This window comes from Prenolepis imparis, unplaced genomic scaffold, assembly GCF_030444845.1.
Source record: "Prenolepis imparis isolate NDT839.2.m4 unplaced genomic scaffold, iyPreImpa1.0 SCAF_5, whole genome shotgun sequence".
Taxonomy (NCBI): Eukaryota; Metazoa; Arthropoda; class Insecta; order Hymenoptera; family Formicidae; genus Prenolepis; species Prenolepis imparis.
The window spans coordinates 8,689,771-8,707,226 of NW_028141163.1; the positions used below are offsets into that span (position 1 = coordinate 8,689,771).

General features: G+C 27.7%; 2 protein-coding genes across 5 annotated transcripts; one reads left to right on the forward strand and one right to left on the reverse strand.

Moving 5' to 3' along the window:
- The first annotated feature begins 368 nt into the window (after positions 1-368).
- LOC145936208 (uncharacterized protein KIAA0513-like) lies at positions 369-13,028 on the forward strand. 4 transcript variants are annotated; one of them, XM_083038155.1, is made up of 10 exons: positions 369-524; positions 6,310-6,584; positions 7,313-7,599; positions 7,768-7,809; positions 9,807-9,908; positions 10,100-10,260; positions 10,448-10,634; positions 11,168-11,390; positions 11,461-11,555; positions 11,629-13,028. In XM_083038155.1, the coding sequence occupies exons 2-10, from the start codon at positions 6,313-6,315 to the stop codon at positions 11,691-11,693; spliced, it is 1,434 nt and encodes a 477-aa protein (XP_082894281.1). In that variant the 5' UTR covers positions 369-524; positions 6,310-6,312; the 3' UTR covers positions 11,694-13,028. The 4 variants fall into 4 exon arrangements, with proteins under 4 accessions (XP_082894281.1, XP_082894284.1, XP_082894283.1 ...); XM_083038157.1 differs by lacking the exon at positions 369-524 and adding an exon at positions 4,401-4,543; XM_083038158.1 differs by lacking the exon at positions 7,768-7,809.
- Positions 13,029-13,209: 181 nt separating this feature from the next.
- Positions 13,210-16,131, reverse strand: LOC145936004 (uncharacterized). The gene is made up of 5 exons (XM_083037860.1): positions 15,985-16,131; positions 15,794-15,914; positions 15,481-15,632; positions 14,827-14,976; positions 13,210-14,744 (listed from the first exon to the last, which is right to left on the reverse strand). Exons 1-5 carry the CDS (start codon positions 16,072-16,074, stop codon positions 13,458-13,460), a joined length of 1,800 nt encoding a protein of 599 aa, XP_082893986.1. The 5' UTR covers positions 16,075-16,131; the 3' UTR covers positions 13,210-13,457.
- Between the last annotated feature and the right edge of the window lie 1,325 nt (positions 16,132-17,456).

Below are 17,456 nucleotides of genomic sequence, written 5' to 3' on the forward strand. Positions count from 1 at the left end.
ATTGGATAACAAAACAATCTTAGATTATATAATTTATTTTTTCTTATATAATTTATTCTATTATATAATTTATTCTCTTTCTCTTATGTAATATATTCTCATAAAAATTATTTAATACAAAAAGAGCGTTTTATTTACCCGGCAATTTATTAGATTTGCATTTATTAGATATGTATATTGAATTGTTATTTTGTCTGATAGTTATTCATTGTCAGTTGGCATGGTACCGACTGTTAGTATATACACGGTGGCGAATTTCAGCAGTGTTAGAATTAATTAACGTGCTGGTAAATCGAGGCGTCGTATTGATCGTAATAAACGCATGCGCGCTTATTAATCCGATCGTATACTGGAGGGGTAATGCAACGTTATGTGCGAATAGTCCCCGAAGCAGCTGCAAAGCTCATGATAGTGCAAGTCCGTAGTAGTATGTCAAGAGCAGTGTTACACGTGTTCACCAACATTTTGCGAGGGTGACAGTGTTCGTCTGTGGTCTTAGGGCTTCATTTCTGCATTTAAAATTGGTATTTGATTTATTAAAGAACATATCACAGCTCAATTTCATTGACTCGCGAGAAGAGACGTGTTTCGATAGCTATATATTATAAAGCCTATTTTATAAAATTTTTCTATTTGTTTATTATATTTTCAGTAATAATCTTTAAAAAAAATTTATATATCGGCAATCTGTCATCTTCTGAGAATATTCTTTACTGTAAAATACTTAAGAGAATAATAATTAGAAAACGTCGTCTGTTTTGACAGCTGCGTTTGTGCCATTCAAACACAACTTGCAATATATTGACTATTTTCTAGTGCTCTATATATTCAATATTATCTTGCTTTTAATTATTTTTTTTTAGAAAAAAATCTGTGTAAATTTAGAACATTATTATTAACAAGGCATTTTTTCATCGAAGATCAGGCTCGGTTATTTATTAGAACATTTTATAATTATTTTCTCGAATAGCTAAATATGTTTGGTGTTTCTGATTCTATATGTTTTTAAACTTTGTTATATAAAAAAAAGGTTAAATAATAACAGAATATACATATATGTATTGTGTGTTTTGAGTATACTTGCTAATTCACGATTGCGGTTTTTTAATGTTATATTTGCTATTATTTTAATTAATAAATTTTGATATTTTAATTTGTAGAATGAATTATCAGATGATTAATTAAAAATTGTTGTAGATTTATGTGTAAACATATATTGAAATTGCATGATAAAGCGCGTACGCGTTAAATTATTTTTCATTGATAACAGAATTGATAATATACAACATGATGAAAATCGTATATTTTGACAAGAACATTCATACAGTTGCAGTTTGTGTCCAACTTTTTAACACTTGATTGATTGCTATAACAGCGCAACAATTATTGATAAGCAAATATTTTGATACATTATTCACGCATGGCATTATTATAATAAGTATAATTAGGTAAACATTATATTAAATATAAGCATTTGTGAGAATCTAATTTGATCTTAATATATACATCGTTAAGCAACAGTTGTTAACATAAAAACACTTGTTAATACAAAAACTTATCGAGTGTCAAAATTGCATTCAATATTTCTTTCACACAAGATGTATTAAATTATATATTTTCGCACTTGTAAAGAGCGATACAAATATGTATATTAGTACGCAAAATATTGGAGAATATATTGCAAGAGAATTAATTTTCGGGAGTTGGAGAATTGAGGAATTATGTGTGAAATCGTATTTAAAATATTTTAAAGCAGTAGTGCAAAAAGTTTTTGTCTTTTGACAAATACGATCATGCAGCGTCAACTCGCAAATTTGCTATCGCGACATATATTATTATTAATTTTAGTTGCGCTTCCCGTTTGACACTTTCGCGATGCTTGTTTTGCATGCGGAAGATACATTAAATCATGTTTTGCACTGTGATAATGAGGCGCTCGTCAGACAACGATAAAATCGTCATTTGTTGTGACGATCACAATTATATCACATTGCTCTCTTTTTAACTTAACGCAAAATATTCCTAAGTGACAAATCGCATTTGTGCATTTGTGATCCATATCTTTGTTTATTGTCACAAGGCACACATATAAACACAGAAAGACGTTTTTCTTTATTTCTGTTTCGTTTTTGTATATATACTTGAAAATGTCTGCACGCAAATAAGCACATCTAGCATAGCACGGAACTGCATAATATAGATAACGCTGCATTGCAGTTGTATGTCATTGTGAAACACAATCGCCCACATGTTCTGTCGACATCATTCACTCTTGCATAATCCGCTTGTTCATTGTATAACTTATTTTTATTTTGATATTTGCTATCTGTTGGTTTGCCCACTGATCGTTGAACCTTGCAATATTCTACATATTTTCCTTTCATCACAAAGTTTATGTAAAAAAATTACAAAATTACAAAATTTTCTATCAGTATGTATAGTAATGTATTTAATCTCATATCTTAACACTCTGTTAAAGTTTACATTAGAAATATGTTTTATATGTGCTATTGCTAATAAATGTATATATTTATTTTTCGTTATATTTTGGAACAGAACTTTGCACATTAAATTCTATTAGATACGTAATTATAAGAATTAAATAATTTTTATGATTTTATAATTTAATATTTTGAATCTTAATTGCTGTATGATATTCTATCGATATTATTTATTTGACTATTTCAATATGTATCTCTTCTTTAAAAAAAAAATTAAAGTTTTCAAAGAAGCTTCAAGCAAGCATTTAATTTAGTATTTAGCGTCTATAGATAAAGTCTTTAATAACTGTTATAAGCTTAATGCATATTTTGAATTAAATATCGCACATTTGTTATTAATATTTGCAACAACTAAACAACAATTTGATTTAAAAATCACACATTTAACGATAATTAACGTATAATAAATATATTAATTTCTTTAAAAAATTTTCGATGGAGAGAAATTGCAAACTTCTTCTGGCAATGAGCACAATTCAATCCAAAATTTATTAAAAAAGAGAATACCAAAGATATATTTTTATATAATGTGTCATACATATCTCTTTGCATGTAAATATATATTATAATATAATAAAAATATTATATTTGTTTATTAAATTTATTTAAAGTTAATTATTGATTAATTAAACATTTTTTCTGGAAACAAATTAAGACAATATGATTATATTTGGATATTTAAATATATCCTTGACATGCTTTTTTTCTCTCCATCCGATATTACGTGCTTCCACCCTCGCGTCGCCCACATTAATCGGAAATTCTTGCGGCGTCGAATTGCCATAGACATGTGAACGTAATCGATGATCTATCTTTAGACGCCACGCAGAAAGCTTTGTTTAGGCTTTTGCACGGTAACATCCGGTAGTTATTTTACATTTTATTTTATAGTTTATTTATTATTTTTCTCTTCATTCTTATGAAATTATAAATATATAAATTATTAAAAATCGTATGTTATTAAATTGAAATTTTATTCTATTCTAAAATATGTCATAAATCAGATGACGAATGAAATTTATCAAATAATGCAATTTTATTAAATTTATTTTAAATCCAAAATTTATTTTAAATCCATCCATCGATATGAATAACACACATATAGGATTAATTTGAATTATTGATTAATAGTAAATATTTTTAATAAAATATTTTTAAAAAATTCGAAAATTTAAAAAAATAAATGTTTATGCATTGTAGTTTTATAAAATCGATGTCAATACAATCGTATGGTACTTTTTAGTTTTTAAAAGCAGTAAAATTCGCAATTTTTTTATAAGGTGAAAATTAAATGCAATTGTTCAAACTTAATATTAAATATTTTGATGTATTTATAATTAAATATTTAATTTATTATAGTTAAACATATTACATTAATCTGAAAGCTTAATTTGTATAAAAATTGTTTAACAAATACTTATGCAATTATTTTTTTTATTTAAATTTTTATTAATTAAAAATTGATTTCTCCAACGCTGTATTCTTAATACTATTTTATATTTTTTATGTATATTACTTTACTAATAATATAAATATATGTGATAAATCATAATCACGTAAAAATAAAATTATTTCAAACGCAAGTAGTCAGAATAAAGTGAAATTGGGTTTTACCAAAAGCTCATATGCTGTGGTTAATAATAGTCTATTATAGGATATCCGTGTTGATTTTATATCTCTTGCGGTCACCAACGTATGTGGTAGACCAATTATAAAAGTCTGTTTAGTTCAAATATCCAGTCGACAATGAATGATTGTCCCGATATCAATAGCCTGATTTTGCGACTTTATTTTTTATTGACTCTATTTATTCTTCTTCTTTTTATTTATTATTAGATCAACATATATATTTTGTGCAACATTAAATAGAAATTTTTGTAGAACTTAAAATGTCATTGTGGATGTGTGTGTATGTCTAGTTATTCGCGATATTTTGCTTGTTCTTCGTTAAATAAATCGCCTCAAAGCTTTGCGCCAACAAAAAAAGTGGAACACGATATAAATGCCCTTTCTTAGTGATATGTCGCGCGTTCTTCTTTTTGGTATAAAACATAAATGCGAAAGGTCGCATATGCAATGTAGTGTAACATGTGATTGGACGGACGAGTGTAAAACGCATTTAGATGTTTATTGCGATTATATTACCGATAGATCGATTGATATAACTTTCATATCCTGATTAAAATGCTTTTTTAAAACAAGCAATTTGTTTACTCTTCATGGAAATGGAACGGTTAATGAAAATCTAAGATTCTGTCAATTAATCATTAGTATTGTCGTTTAAATTTTTTATGCTAATATAGGCGACATAAAAAAAAGATGTAGATATAGATAATTATTATTAATTACTTTAAGAATTTGTTATTATTTTGTTTTTATGTCAACTGTACTAGCGTAAAAAGTTAAAATGACAGCACTGGTAATTAATTGACAGACTTTTAGAATTTTATTAACTATTCTATACTCGTGGAGATTGAAAAAATTGTCAATATTTGCTTCCATATAATACACATTTCTATATAGAAATAAAATATAATACACATTTCTATACAGAAAATTAAAGTTAGCTGCTTGTGTTAATTTGTGTTGATTAATTATTGTGTTGAAAAATTACACAATGTAAATTGTAATTCATTCCTTTTTGCATTTATTATTTCTTTTTGTTTTTTCGTACCAAACATTTTTTATTTCTTTTTATTATGATTACAAAATAGCATAAACTTTTAAGTAACTGTAAAAGCGATCTCAAAATGTTAATATTACTTCCAGTCGATAGATATTTTTTTCAATTCTCTTTCGCCATCGTTATCACTTCACGCATAACGCGTGTACACGTATGCATATTGTAGATGAGTATAGGTAGGCGCACAGTGGCCTATATACATCTGAAATGAAGCTTATACCTCTTATCTGAGATTACTTTCAGCCTTACTTGTTTTGTAGGGACTATATAATCGGCGAGGTAGGTCGCGTTTCATAAATTGCTTTGCAGAAATATCAAAATGCACAATCGACATTCGACACAGCGAATTAGAAATTCTTCCATAGTCAGCAGTTGAACGAGATTTGTCAAGTGCATTCATTGTCAGAGATTGTTATAATTTCTCTTCGTTAAAACTTTATAACTCATGAAATAAATTCGTCACATTGTTATTCCTAATCTCGGTTTGATGGGCCGAAAACGTTGCATAAGAAAAGCAATAGTTTCCATTGCTGTATTTTTAATAGCAATAATTTTAGTTTTTATTTATTATTCGTATATTTTAAAAAAGTTTGTATAAGAGACAGAATATTTTTTGTTTCAAAATTTATATGGAAGTTTTGTGTAAAATCAAAATTTTTTATTCTATTCTATTTATTCTTTTGCAATAACAAGGCTTTGTAAAATATTCTATCTTGCATATAAGTTTTTGAAAATATAAAAATTGAAGCAGAGATTTTATATTAATTTAACAATACATTCCGTATTATTATTTTAAGCCTAATCTATTTGCATCACGAAACACACTTGTTGCTTTAATTAAAATTGCAAATATATGATAAATATTTGTGTTTCGAAATACGCAGTACGTTATTAATCTCAGTCATTTGTCATTATACATATCTAATAATTTAGTTTTTAAACTTTAATTTTATTCACATTTACATTTCTTGCATATTATTATAATTCTAGATAGCTATTGATGATTGAACAAACAGCACATTGTCTAGATATGAAAAGTTTACTGTACAGATAGCATTGTTGAATGATGAAAAATTCTTGAAGATATAGAGCTGACAGATTAATTGTGACACGTATTTGTTTCAGAACATGGTAGATGTTACAACGCCTTTACCCTCCAATGGAGGGGGGTCGTTAATTGGACGTACTAGAGGTGCTCTCAGGTCCGTGCGATCCGCTCTGGGAGGAAGCGGAGAGTATCTTCAGGGCCTAGGGAATAGAATAGGATCCGCTCTTAGTAGTAGTTTAGAGGAAAGTGAATTGACGACGACCCCTTCGTCGCCACCCTCTTCGCCACCGCAAGTACCATCTGCTATCAAGTCAGAAGAGCAATTAGGACGGCGGAAACTGAGGCTCCCGAGGTATAAGCACGCGTTTTATTATCCTGCATATCTGTAACAATTAATAATAATTAGTAAGAGTGTATACGTTAAGCATATAGATGCTGAAACTGTAAATTTGGTTATTCTATATCGTAGAAGATTAATAAAATTTTCATTGATTATACTAGCGTTGAGTTTATGAATTAATAAAATGTGCGTGAATTTTTCTTACATATTTTTTAAAAATTTATTGCTAGAAACATATATATTTGTCGTTTTATAAATTTATAAAATTTGGAAATACTATATTTACAAGATATTTAAAAAGATTTCTAACTTTTCTGTGATAACATATTCTCATATTTATTAGATTTATTATGTTTTTTATTTTATATTTTCTATTATAATTTATTATAAATTTTTTTAGATTATAAAATTTCTTAATTTATTAGAAAATTTCTATTATAATTTCTATTGTAATTTTTTATTTATAATTTAAGTTGATTTTCTACATAAGATTAGTCTTGTACGTACTAACTCGATAATATCGATATATTATTCGTAAAAAATAAATATATATATTACAATATATTATCTTCGCCGACACTGTGTGTAAATTTTAATTGTAATGTAACTATATATATTAGTAAGCGATTATACGTCATACACTCTAATAAAGATTTAGACTTCGACGAGGATAATACTGTAATATTTGTTTCTCATGAATAATTCACGCTCTGATACGCAATATCTCTTATCCTTCGTAGATTCGGCGCGGGATTATCATACGAGGATTATGAGGCGATAGCACGACACAAATTGGAACGACAAGTAAGCACCAGTCTTTCTAGGACACGAAAGTATCCGCCTGGGATGACGTACGAGGAGATAGCATCCTCGAGATCAGTCTCAAGTAAAAAGCAAGAGAATCGAACGGAGCAAGAGAATATTATCAGTCCCGACCGGGACAGCCAGGAAAGTATAGAGCCTCTTCAAGAACAGGACATCAAAGCAACCGGACCTGATCCTTACGAGAAGTTGAATTACAGAGCAGGTGATTAGCCTTCGCCTCTAATTATCCGCGGCGAACGTCGAACGAGTCAGAGTCAATGACTCTCATCGTCTTCGACGACGGTCGCTATCTTTCTCTCGCTCGCGAAAATGCAGTTATCGAGACTCGGAATGGAAATAATATGCTGTGTTCTTCTTTCTTTTCACGAAGCGAGGGCGCCGACCCGCTATCAGACGGTTGTTTTCCGTTTAGGTAAATGTAACAGTCAGTCAATGTGGACTGTCCCTATGATCTCATCCGCGAGTCTCCTCAATGTACACTGTAGGGATGTTCAGTTTAAAGTATCGATACTTATACATATATATTTTAATCATCAAATTTTCTTTGTAAATATTATTACCTGATTCTCTTGAAAATTATCTTAATTACTGATTTATAATATCTGCAACGATATTTGTGAAAAAAAATAAGATTAATCCAAATAATTTATGTTTTGCAAAAATATATATAGTATTTTTTCTTATAAAATATTGAAAAATTTAGTCCACAAGAAATTATTAATTTCTAATAACGATGAAATATCAATGATTTAGTTCTTAGTATTTTTTTTCAAGTACTGATATATAGCTTTAAAAAAATTATTTTCTTTATTAACATTTAAACATATATAAACCAAATAAAGTCTCGATACTTTGATACTATCGTAAACATTCCTTTTCACATGCCCGAGTTTCCAGATCCACTCCGCTAAATGTGATTAGTAAATACTAGTGCAATCAATATGTCCGCGTAACCCGGTGTTCGAATATTCATGGGTCGATTCTGATGAGATCTCGAATGATTTGACCAGGAAATATTGAGTTTCGTATTTCAGTATATCATGATCTTATTTAAATAAAATAGAATTTAATTTGCTTTAGCTTCTCTCTTTTAGTACTTAAATTCGAAAAAGTATAAATAAAACTTACAAACTAGAAACTTATAATGTTTAATCTTCACTACTGTTCAATTTTTTAACATTGATTTTTGTTTTACAAATAATTAACGTCATAAACATGCTTTTAGAATGTAGATATTTTAATCATGAGAACGATGCTGAGAAGTCGATTGAGAAAGAGAAATTAATTTGCATTTATGTGACTCATTATATTGAATTGAATATATTACATTGAGAGTAATCTTTAAAGAAGATTTATGTGAACGCTTAAAAGTAACCACATTTTCTCTGAGATATATTACGTACATATATAAAACACAGCTCGGCATTTGTATATTCGAACATGTCAGAACACTCGTAGTTTCTTGCCAGACGTTGTATCCCGTTGGTAAAGATGTTGTTACTTTGTGTATTTATGTGCATATTTACACGCGACCCACCTATGCACCCCGATTGCATCCATGTGCATTTTCTCGCAACGAGGGATTTTATTCTACATGGATGAAAAATAAGTTCTACTGTGTGATAGAGTAGTTTCCCGCGATACATAAACTATATTTATTGTCAGTTAGATCTCTCTATTATTTTCGCAATGTCGCCATTTATCGCATAATTATTGACAAGAACTTACGCGTAGAAAAATAGTTAAGTAACATCACGTGGACATACATGCAATATTTATCGTAATAATAATAATGATAGGCATTTGTAAGTGCGCTGCTTTGCTATATCTAATTTGAACTATATTTAACTTTGCCATATATTAAATTTTATTCTGCAAAATTTATTTTACAATAATTATAAAAATTTTAAGATATTGGTGCATAAATTGTAACTCTAAGCAAGTAATCTTAAATATAATTCTAGCATAAAGTATCTTATTTTACAATGCACTCATATAAGTTAAAACAACACAAATTACCTTTTGTCTGTTAATAATAATTTTAACAAGTACAAAAATATAATATTGTTGAAATAAACATAATTTATTGCATATATATATATATATATATATATATATATATATATTTGTTTATTTTATTCCGGTTTTATATGCTTTTTATTTGTGACTCAACAGTAATTTAGAACTAGACGAATTCGTCCATACGCAAGAGTGACCAACACTTTGTTGCGTAGTCTAGTAAACTTATCTTTGTCGTTTGTTTCTCTGTTCAAATGAAACATTAGATTAGATTGGGCTGCAAGTTTGTGTCGCCCTTGAAGCGCACTACTGCTTGATATGTTGAGTTATATATAGTCGTTTTAAAAATTACATAGAATATTTGATAGAAGGCATTTCTCTTTATTTTAGACGTACCTTGTAGTAGTGATTCTACGAGCGATCAAGACGGATATGGACCAAGTACTAGTTTAGATTCCAACATGGACGGTCGCAGAATGTGGCAGAGATCAGGTAATTTTTAATTTTAATTTTAAGATATTCTACCTGAAAATAAAATTTTAATTATCTAAAAATGAAATATTTTGTAAATACATAAGTTATACATTATAAATTATAAATTATAAATTATAAATTGTAAATATGTAATAGTACTACAAATTGGAGTATTGCAACGCCATTAATATTTAATTATTTTTGCTTAGGATCATCAGGTTCCGTTCAATCTTGGGCCTCGAGCTTATCAGCTGATAGTCAATCAGAGGAAGCAGCCGCGGATTTTATGAAGGCTTTTGTACCTCTGTTATTCGATGCGCCTAATAGTATCGATCAAGAGCAAAAGGCTAATTTTGGACAAATGGTCTTGGTATGTGTCAAATAAATTTTACATTTCGATAACGATTAATATAAGGTCTTAAAGCGTAAAGAAATATTTTAATTAAAATCAGAGAATAACTCCTCAAATAAATATAGATTTAAAATACTAGCAAAATCAATAGTTAGATAATACATATCCGTTTCAAAATGTTCGATTCGTAATAATAAATTTGTAGACCGAATCGGGAAGAATATGGTTCTCTAGAGTGGTGAATGCGAGAAGAGCACGTGCGTGTGTTACGGAAGCTTCATTTTACTCCTTGGCACAGCATTTTGCGGTCGCACTGTTTGAATGCCACGAGGCAGACGACTTTGCGCCCGCTAAAAGTCTCATGAACATGTGTTTCACTTTTTATCACGAAGGTAAGAATTTTTTCATAATAGGTAAATCATATTAAAATTTAAAGTAATAATTTATTAGAATAATAAAGCAATATATAACATAAAAATATATATATATATATATAATAGATAATATATAATTATAATATATAATTATATATATAAGAGAGAAATTGTATATAATACAGAATTTTTTATATATAGAAATTTTTCTATATATACATATATATTATAAAGAGAAGAATTATATCAAACACATTAATACTTAATATAATATTCTAATTAATTTTTCTGTCTTTCTCTCTACACTTTACACTCCTTGGTGTGTTAATTAAATAATCAAAAAAACATAAAATGTAAATCATAAAATTTCTTATACTAAATTATAATAAATGTGGTTATTATTAAATTATTAAAATGATTACTGTATGAATTTTTAAATTTGTGAATCTTACTTGTTCTAATGTAATTGATTATAACTTATTATATGCATATTTTTACATTAAAACCTGTGCATTCATCTCTCAGCAATGTATTATACTTATGTTTTTTAGTTGAAGTTCCTGGATTAGAGCCATATCGTGAATATTTGTATACGCATTTACGTGTTCAACCGATATGGACGTCTATGAGATTTTGGACGGCTGCATTTTTCGATGCAGTTCAATGTGAACGAGCTTCCAGACCGGTACCACCTCGACCGAAATCCTTAGATCAAGAAAGCATCGCTGCCGAAGATCGAAAGTTTCAAGCAAACATTGTCTTCGGACAGTTAGGGTAACTTTATTAATATTTGATTTATGTTTTATGGTATCGAATTATTTTATTCGTCTTTTCCATCAAACAGGACTTTTACTTGCAACATGCACGCTTTCGGCCTGTCACGAGCTTTATGCATGGAGTTTCTTCGGAAACAATGCATTATTGCAAATTTAACCAAAGGTGATTATTCATGATGCTTTTTTGAATTGCAAATTTAAAATGATGTAGATATTATTCAATTTCAATTTTGCAGAACAAGAGAAGATGCTGCGAGATAACATAGATCGAATGTTTGATGAGACCGAGCCATGGCGGTAGTTTAATTTGAATGCAAATAAGATCAATTTTGAAAATAGTTTTAAGAAGCGATTCAATATTTCTTCTTGAAAATATTTCCAAAAAAATCGAATTGTCTTCGTAAGATTGAAATAGCGGCGAAGTCAATTAAGAACGAAATCTTGTTAATTATAATATTGTTGATGAAAAACAACTTTGTTGAATCTTATGCCATATTCGACGCTAGACACGTCAATTTTTGAGATTCAAGTCCTGCACAGATTCGCGCGCCTTAAATTATGAAGAGTATATATTAAATTTTACTAAAACAACAGTTTTCATGTATTGAATATACATTCTATAAATTCGCGCATTAAGAAATTAATTTTATAACAGAAAGTAAAAGAAGTTAAAATCTGACAGCAAATTTGTTTTAGAACATTTATAAATTTTGAAATAAAAACGTAAAATTTACACAAAGCGATGAGATAAATTTAAGGACAGAAATGACAATAAGATTTGAAAATGGAACTGCTTTATTGGCAGTTTAATCGCAAAGTGTGGTTTATTGAATGCAATTTATTATTATGATAGGCAAAAAAAATTAAAGAGAAAATGTTCTCCTTAGTAGAGAGCGTAATTCATAATTCGATAATATACATAATTCTCGATATATATCAAAACTTACTCATGCAACTCTTAAACAAAAATCTACACACACATTTCCTTAAAGTAACTTTTATTTTATAACTCTTATGCAATTATTTATCTATGTAATTGCTTTTTTACTATATTCTATATAATCAATTCTATTTAATAAAGCAGTTTTGATATATCGAAAATTATAGCTGTAATATAAAATTGAAATCTGCAGTATTCTCTTGTAGTTAAATTTGTTGTTTTTACATCCTGAAATTAATGACTACAGAATATAGTTAATTACGAAAACAAATTATATACAGGCCCAGATACTTCGTATCTTCTCATTGCTTTCCTAAATAATAGCAAACACAAATTTTATGCGTTACATTATGCGTAGCTTTGCACTAATTTATCAATATATGATCGAAAATTACGCATTTGAAATAGAATTTATAAAAATGTAAAAAGCAAATGCTTCTTTCCCATTATTATAAACAGAATATCAATACTTGTTCCTCCAATAACGAGTGCCAGCTAATTGTAATCAACAGTTTGCGCATTCCGACGCCTTGTTATCACACATCACGCATTGTAAATAATTTAAAAAAGAAAGCTTGTATCTATCACACATATCATCAAATGCAAATCAATGCTCTATTTTATTTTACATATATCTCTACCTGCGAAAATATAAAATCAACAAATACTAAAGCTAAATAAATTTTATCATTACAATAGAGTTTTTAAATAATATGTTAAGAATCCCCTTTATTATATTTATAAGTAAATGTATATGAGGTTTAAAGAAAACAAAAAATAATAGAAAGATTATTAAGATTTTATACATAATAATTTTATACATAATAATTTTTATACATAAGTTATCTCAAAATTCAAATAAATTTAGTTTCGTTGAATTCTGCAAAGAAATTTTAGAATTAATTAATTTATTTGTCATCTTTTATAATAATTCGAAAATATTATTCTATGCATTTTTTTGTAAATAGCATTTATTTTTAATAATAATTCTAAAATATTTTTGAATGTTATAGGTATATAATATGTAAAAATTTTCTAAATTCTGAAAATTATATAAAATAGATTTTTGTCAATTATTTTTTAGATTGATTTCTCTTTCAATGCTTTTTTAGATTTTCGTAGATTTTATTTGATAATTTTAGAACTATGCGCAGAAATATTTTTTTTATTCTCCAAGTGATTCGAAGCGTTTGCTTTTAAAAGATAAGTTCTTGATGGTCCTCGAGAAATAACAAACTTCTCATTACTATTATTAACTTTTTTAGGTTTAAGAGATTTCTTCTGGAAGTTTACGGCTGAATATGGTTCCCATTGATCTTCAAAAGGTACTGAAGCATTTCGTTTCCAATCTAAGGATTGTTGGAGTTCTGCTCGAGCTTTCATGTACTTTTCAGATAATAATGAGGGTTTATTGTTTCTATCTGGTAAAGCTTTTTTATCATTTACAAGAGACTCGTTAGATGTTTCACTAAAGGATTCAGATTTTTCCGAAAGCTTCTCGAGAATTTCGCCACCTCGAATCATTTTGTTAGAAAAGTTATTCGTAATGATGCTGTTTCGGGGAGGTTTTAATTGTTTCAACTTTTCCATATTCTCAATTTCGTTTTTAATATTTAAAGTATCCTTTTTTATTGCATCCGATTGCTGTATGCAACTAAAATCATAATCAAATACACTTCGTGGACTTCGGATATTTTTTAAGCTCTCTTCGATCAGATCAGCCAGATCGAAATTGCCATCTCCGACTAGAAAAGGTTTTTCTGGCAATGCTTCATCAATATTAAATATTTCAGACTTAGTCGCGGTTATTTTCTTCTTAGGCTTGATCTTCGTCTTCAATCGAGTTCTATTATGAGAATTCTGCGTTAAATCCGAAGAAGATTTGGCATTTTCCACAGTGTTCTTAGAAAAGAATGTTTTAGAAGTAGTGGATTTTAATTTGCTTTGTTGTATTGATGTGCCCGATTTTGTATTGCTGGTGTTATCGATCTTATTAAAACATTTTTCCGATTTGTTCTGTTGTTTGTCAGATACTTTGTCATACTTAAAAAGATTTTTAGCTTCTCGTTTTGTTGTTGTTTTCGATGTAATAAGATTTTCCTTCTTAATATCTTTCTCATTTACGTTAAATGCAAAACTAGCATTTCCCACATTCTTGTGGTTTTGTGGAATTAATTTCTCATTCTTTGTATATGTGCAAAATCGAGTATCAGACATCGTTTTGGAAAGTGGAGTTGTTACGAGATTTGTGCTGGAAGACTCTATACGTTTCTTCGCCATGATATTTGTTGAAGTTGTTTTTGAAATAGATTTAGACACATTATTATTAGTGTTTGTGTGTGTATGTGTAGGTCTCAATGATAATTTATTAGTTTTTACATTGTTTGTAAATTTAATCGGAATTCCAAGATTCTAAAAAAAAATATATATATATTTAGTATATATCTTTATCAAACACAAATTGAACTTTTATTTATCATTTATAATTTCATACCTTTTGATTTTTCATTGACGTCTGCATTTCTCTATTTTTGTACAACTGCTTCCAACCATAAATCCTAGCCTTTTCTTTTTCCTCTATGTTAACATTGGCTTTTTTATCTCTTTTGTAAAGTATTTGCCAGATTGGATCGGTGTTAAATACCTAAAAAAATACAATCTATTAGATTTAGATAAATGCATATATATATACATATAATATAATTATTATATTTATAAAAAAGATATAATAAAACTATAAAATTTTACTTATTCCATTTTTTTCCATTTCCATTTTTTATCTTAATTATCAATTTAATATTGAGATTTTTTCAATAAATTCAGATCGCAAAATATAAAATTATACACATATAACAAATACATAAATATAACAACATTTTTTGCTTTCTTTCTCTCTCTATTTTAAATTTTATTTTTTATATTAATAAATTAAATAATTTAAATTTTATTTTTTATATTAATAAATTAATAAATTAAAAATATTGTATGAAAGCAATATAATAATTAATTATAATAATGCATGACTCAGTTTTAATGGTACTAAATCTTCGTGTTTGTTAAAAAAGCAGAAAACTTCTGTTATCTTTTAAAGAAAATAAAAGCAGATCCAAAATAAAATATTACTGTTATTTCATTAATATTTTTTTACCTCGCAGGCGACGTGCGATAATGAGGATAATTTGATAATATCTGTGAATGTTAAATATCTTGAAATTCTTCCAATTAAATTTTTGGGTAAAGTCAAAAGAGTATTTATATTTCCTTCAGCAATATTTTTCACGTATTTTAATAAATGTTTACCTGTTAGAGAAGTGGCAGCTTAGTAAAATCATCAAAACGAAAAAATCACTTTAACAAGGTCAAAACTTCATAGCACAGTCTTATCTTGGTAAAATAATATCGAAAAAAAATTTGGAATTTGTTCGTGGATAAGCATTCTTTTTAAAAATTAAATGTCTCACCAAATGCGTAATGTATTTCGTTCTGTAAGGATTTCTCTTGATCAAATTCGATGAGCTTGGCACGATATACGATCGGTGTTTTGTGAGGTCCGTGAGAGATTCTCCACAAGTATAAAATTACCTAGAAGCTATTATCACATGAGAATCTATAGGTTTAGAAGGACAATGCATGGCATTAATATCATCAGTACCTCGTCTTGAAGAACCTTTAGACCGTAATAGTCTCTGCTGGGCGGAGGTGCAACTGAATACTTCACTAAGTATTCGATCTTGTTGCTCATGCTCGACGTAGCCACGTTGAAATAGTTCGATCTGAATATCGCGGTTGATTGATTCTTTGATGAAGAATTGACATGCATATCGAATCGAAATATACAAGATGACGCGTTAAGTAGCTATCAATTTCTGCATTTAATAAACATATAAAATACTAGAAATTTAAATGAATTAAGAACAGAAAGAATATAAAATTGTCGAATAACATATATATTTTATTATAATTAATCTTATTGAAAAAATTTATTTAAATCATCATACTTTAAAATTATATAATGTACAAAATTTAAATATATTGAATATATATAATAATAATTTTTTTCCTTAAATATAAAATGTAATATGAAAAAATTTGGAATGTGATAGATAAGATAAAAGCATGATAATCGAGGTGTCTTGCTTTTCGAAAAAAAAAACAACTCGCGGTTAGATTTTTGGCTTCGTATATTTTATTACAATATTTTTCATATGAAGAGATGAAGATAAATATATAGAAATGTCGAAGTAAAAATGGAAAGTCGTGTGGCATTACGTATAATAGTTGTAACGTAGCAATAACAATATACAAGATAGGCTATATAGTAATATCACAATGCATGATTCACAATTTCGTAAAAGTCTAGAGAATAGAATACAAATCTAAATAGAGGATGTGCTTCTCTCGATTGCCGCAGAGACGAACGGAGTGTACATATTACGCGTTATATTGATCAATTAAAAAACTCTTTTTATAGTACTTTTTTACCTTATACTTTCGTAGGTGTACCTACTCGAAGTACACCGATTTGTAACGATTGTCGCCATTATTATCGTGCAAAGAAATTTATAATTAATTATCGCTCTAATAATGCTTGCTCAACATTAATGGAAAAACTTTTAATTATAGTCTGTTTAATATTAAATGTAACTTTTTGAGATTTATATAGTTTGAATATCGCGTACAAATCCAAAAGTAGATAGTCACATTTAATGTTAAATCTGTGCTGCATAAATATACATCGAGATCTTTAAAATATTATTAATTATATTGATAAAATATTGTTATAAGTTGATGTGAATATGTAGTAGAAAGATTCATAAATCTTCATATTTTTTAAAGAGATTTAAGAATATGAAGATTTATTGCACATATTTAGAAAGAATTATAGATTTTTAATATTTATCTTCTTCTCAAAATAACTCAAGAGTTAAGTAATATTTAAAAAATATTTAAAAATATTAAGGAAATAATTTATACAGATCAATTTTTATTTATTTAAAAACGATACGATAAAGTAGACTTGTGAAAAAATTTAATATTACGTAAATTGATAAAATATGTATTCAATTTGAAAATATTTTAAAGCATCACGAAATATTCTAAAATTCTAAATAAATTTCTAATAAA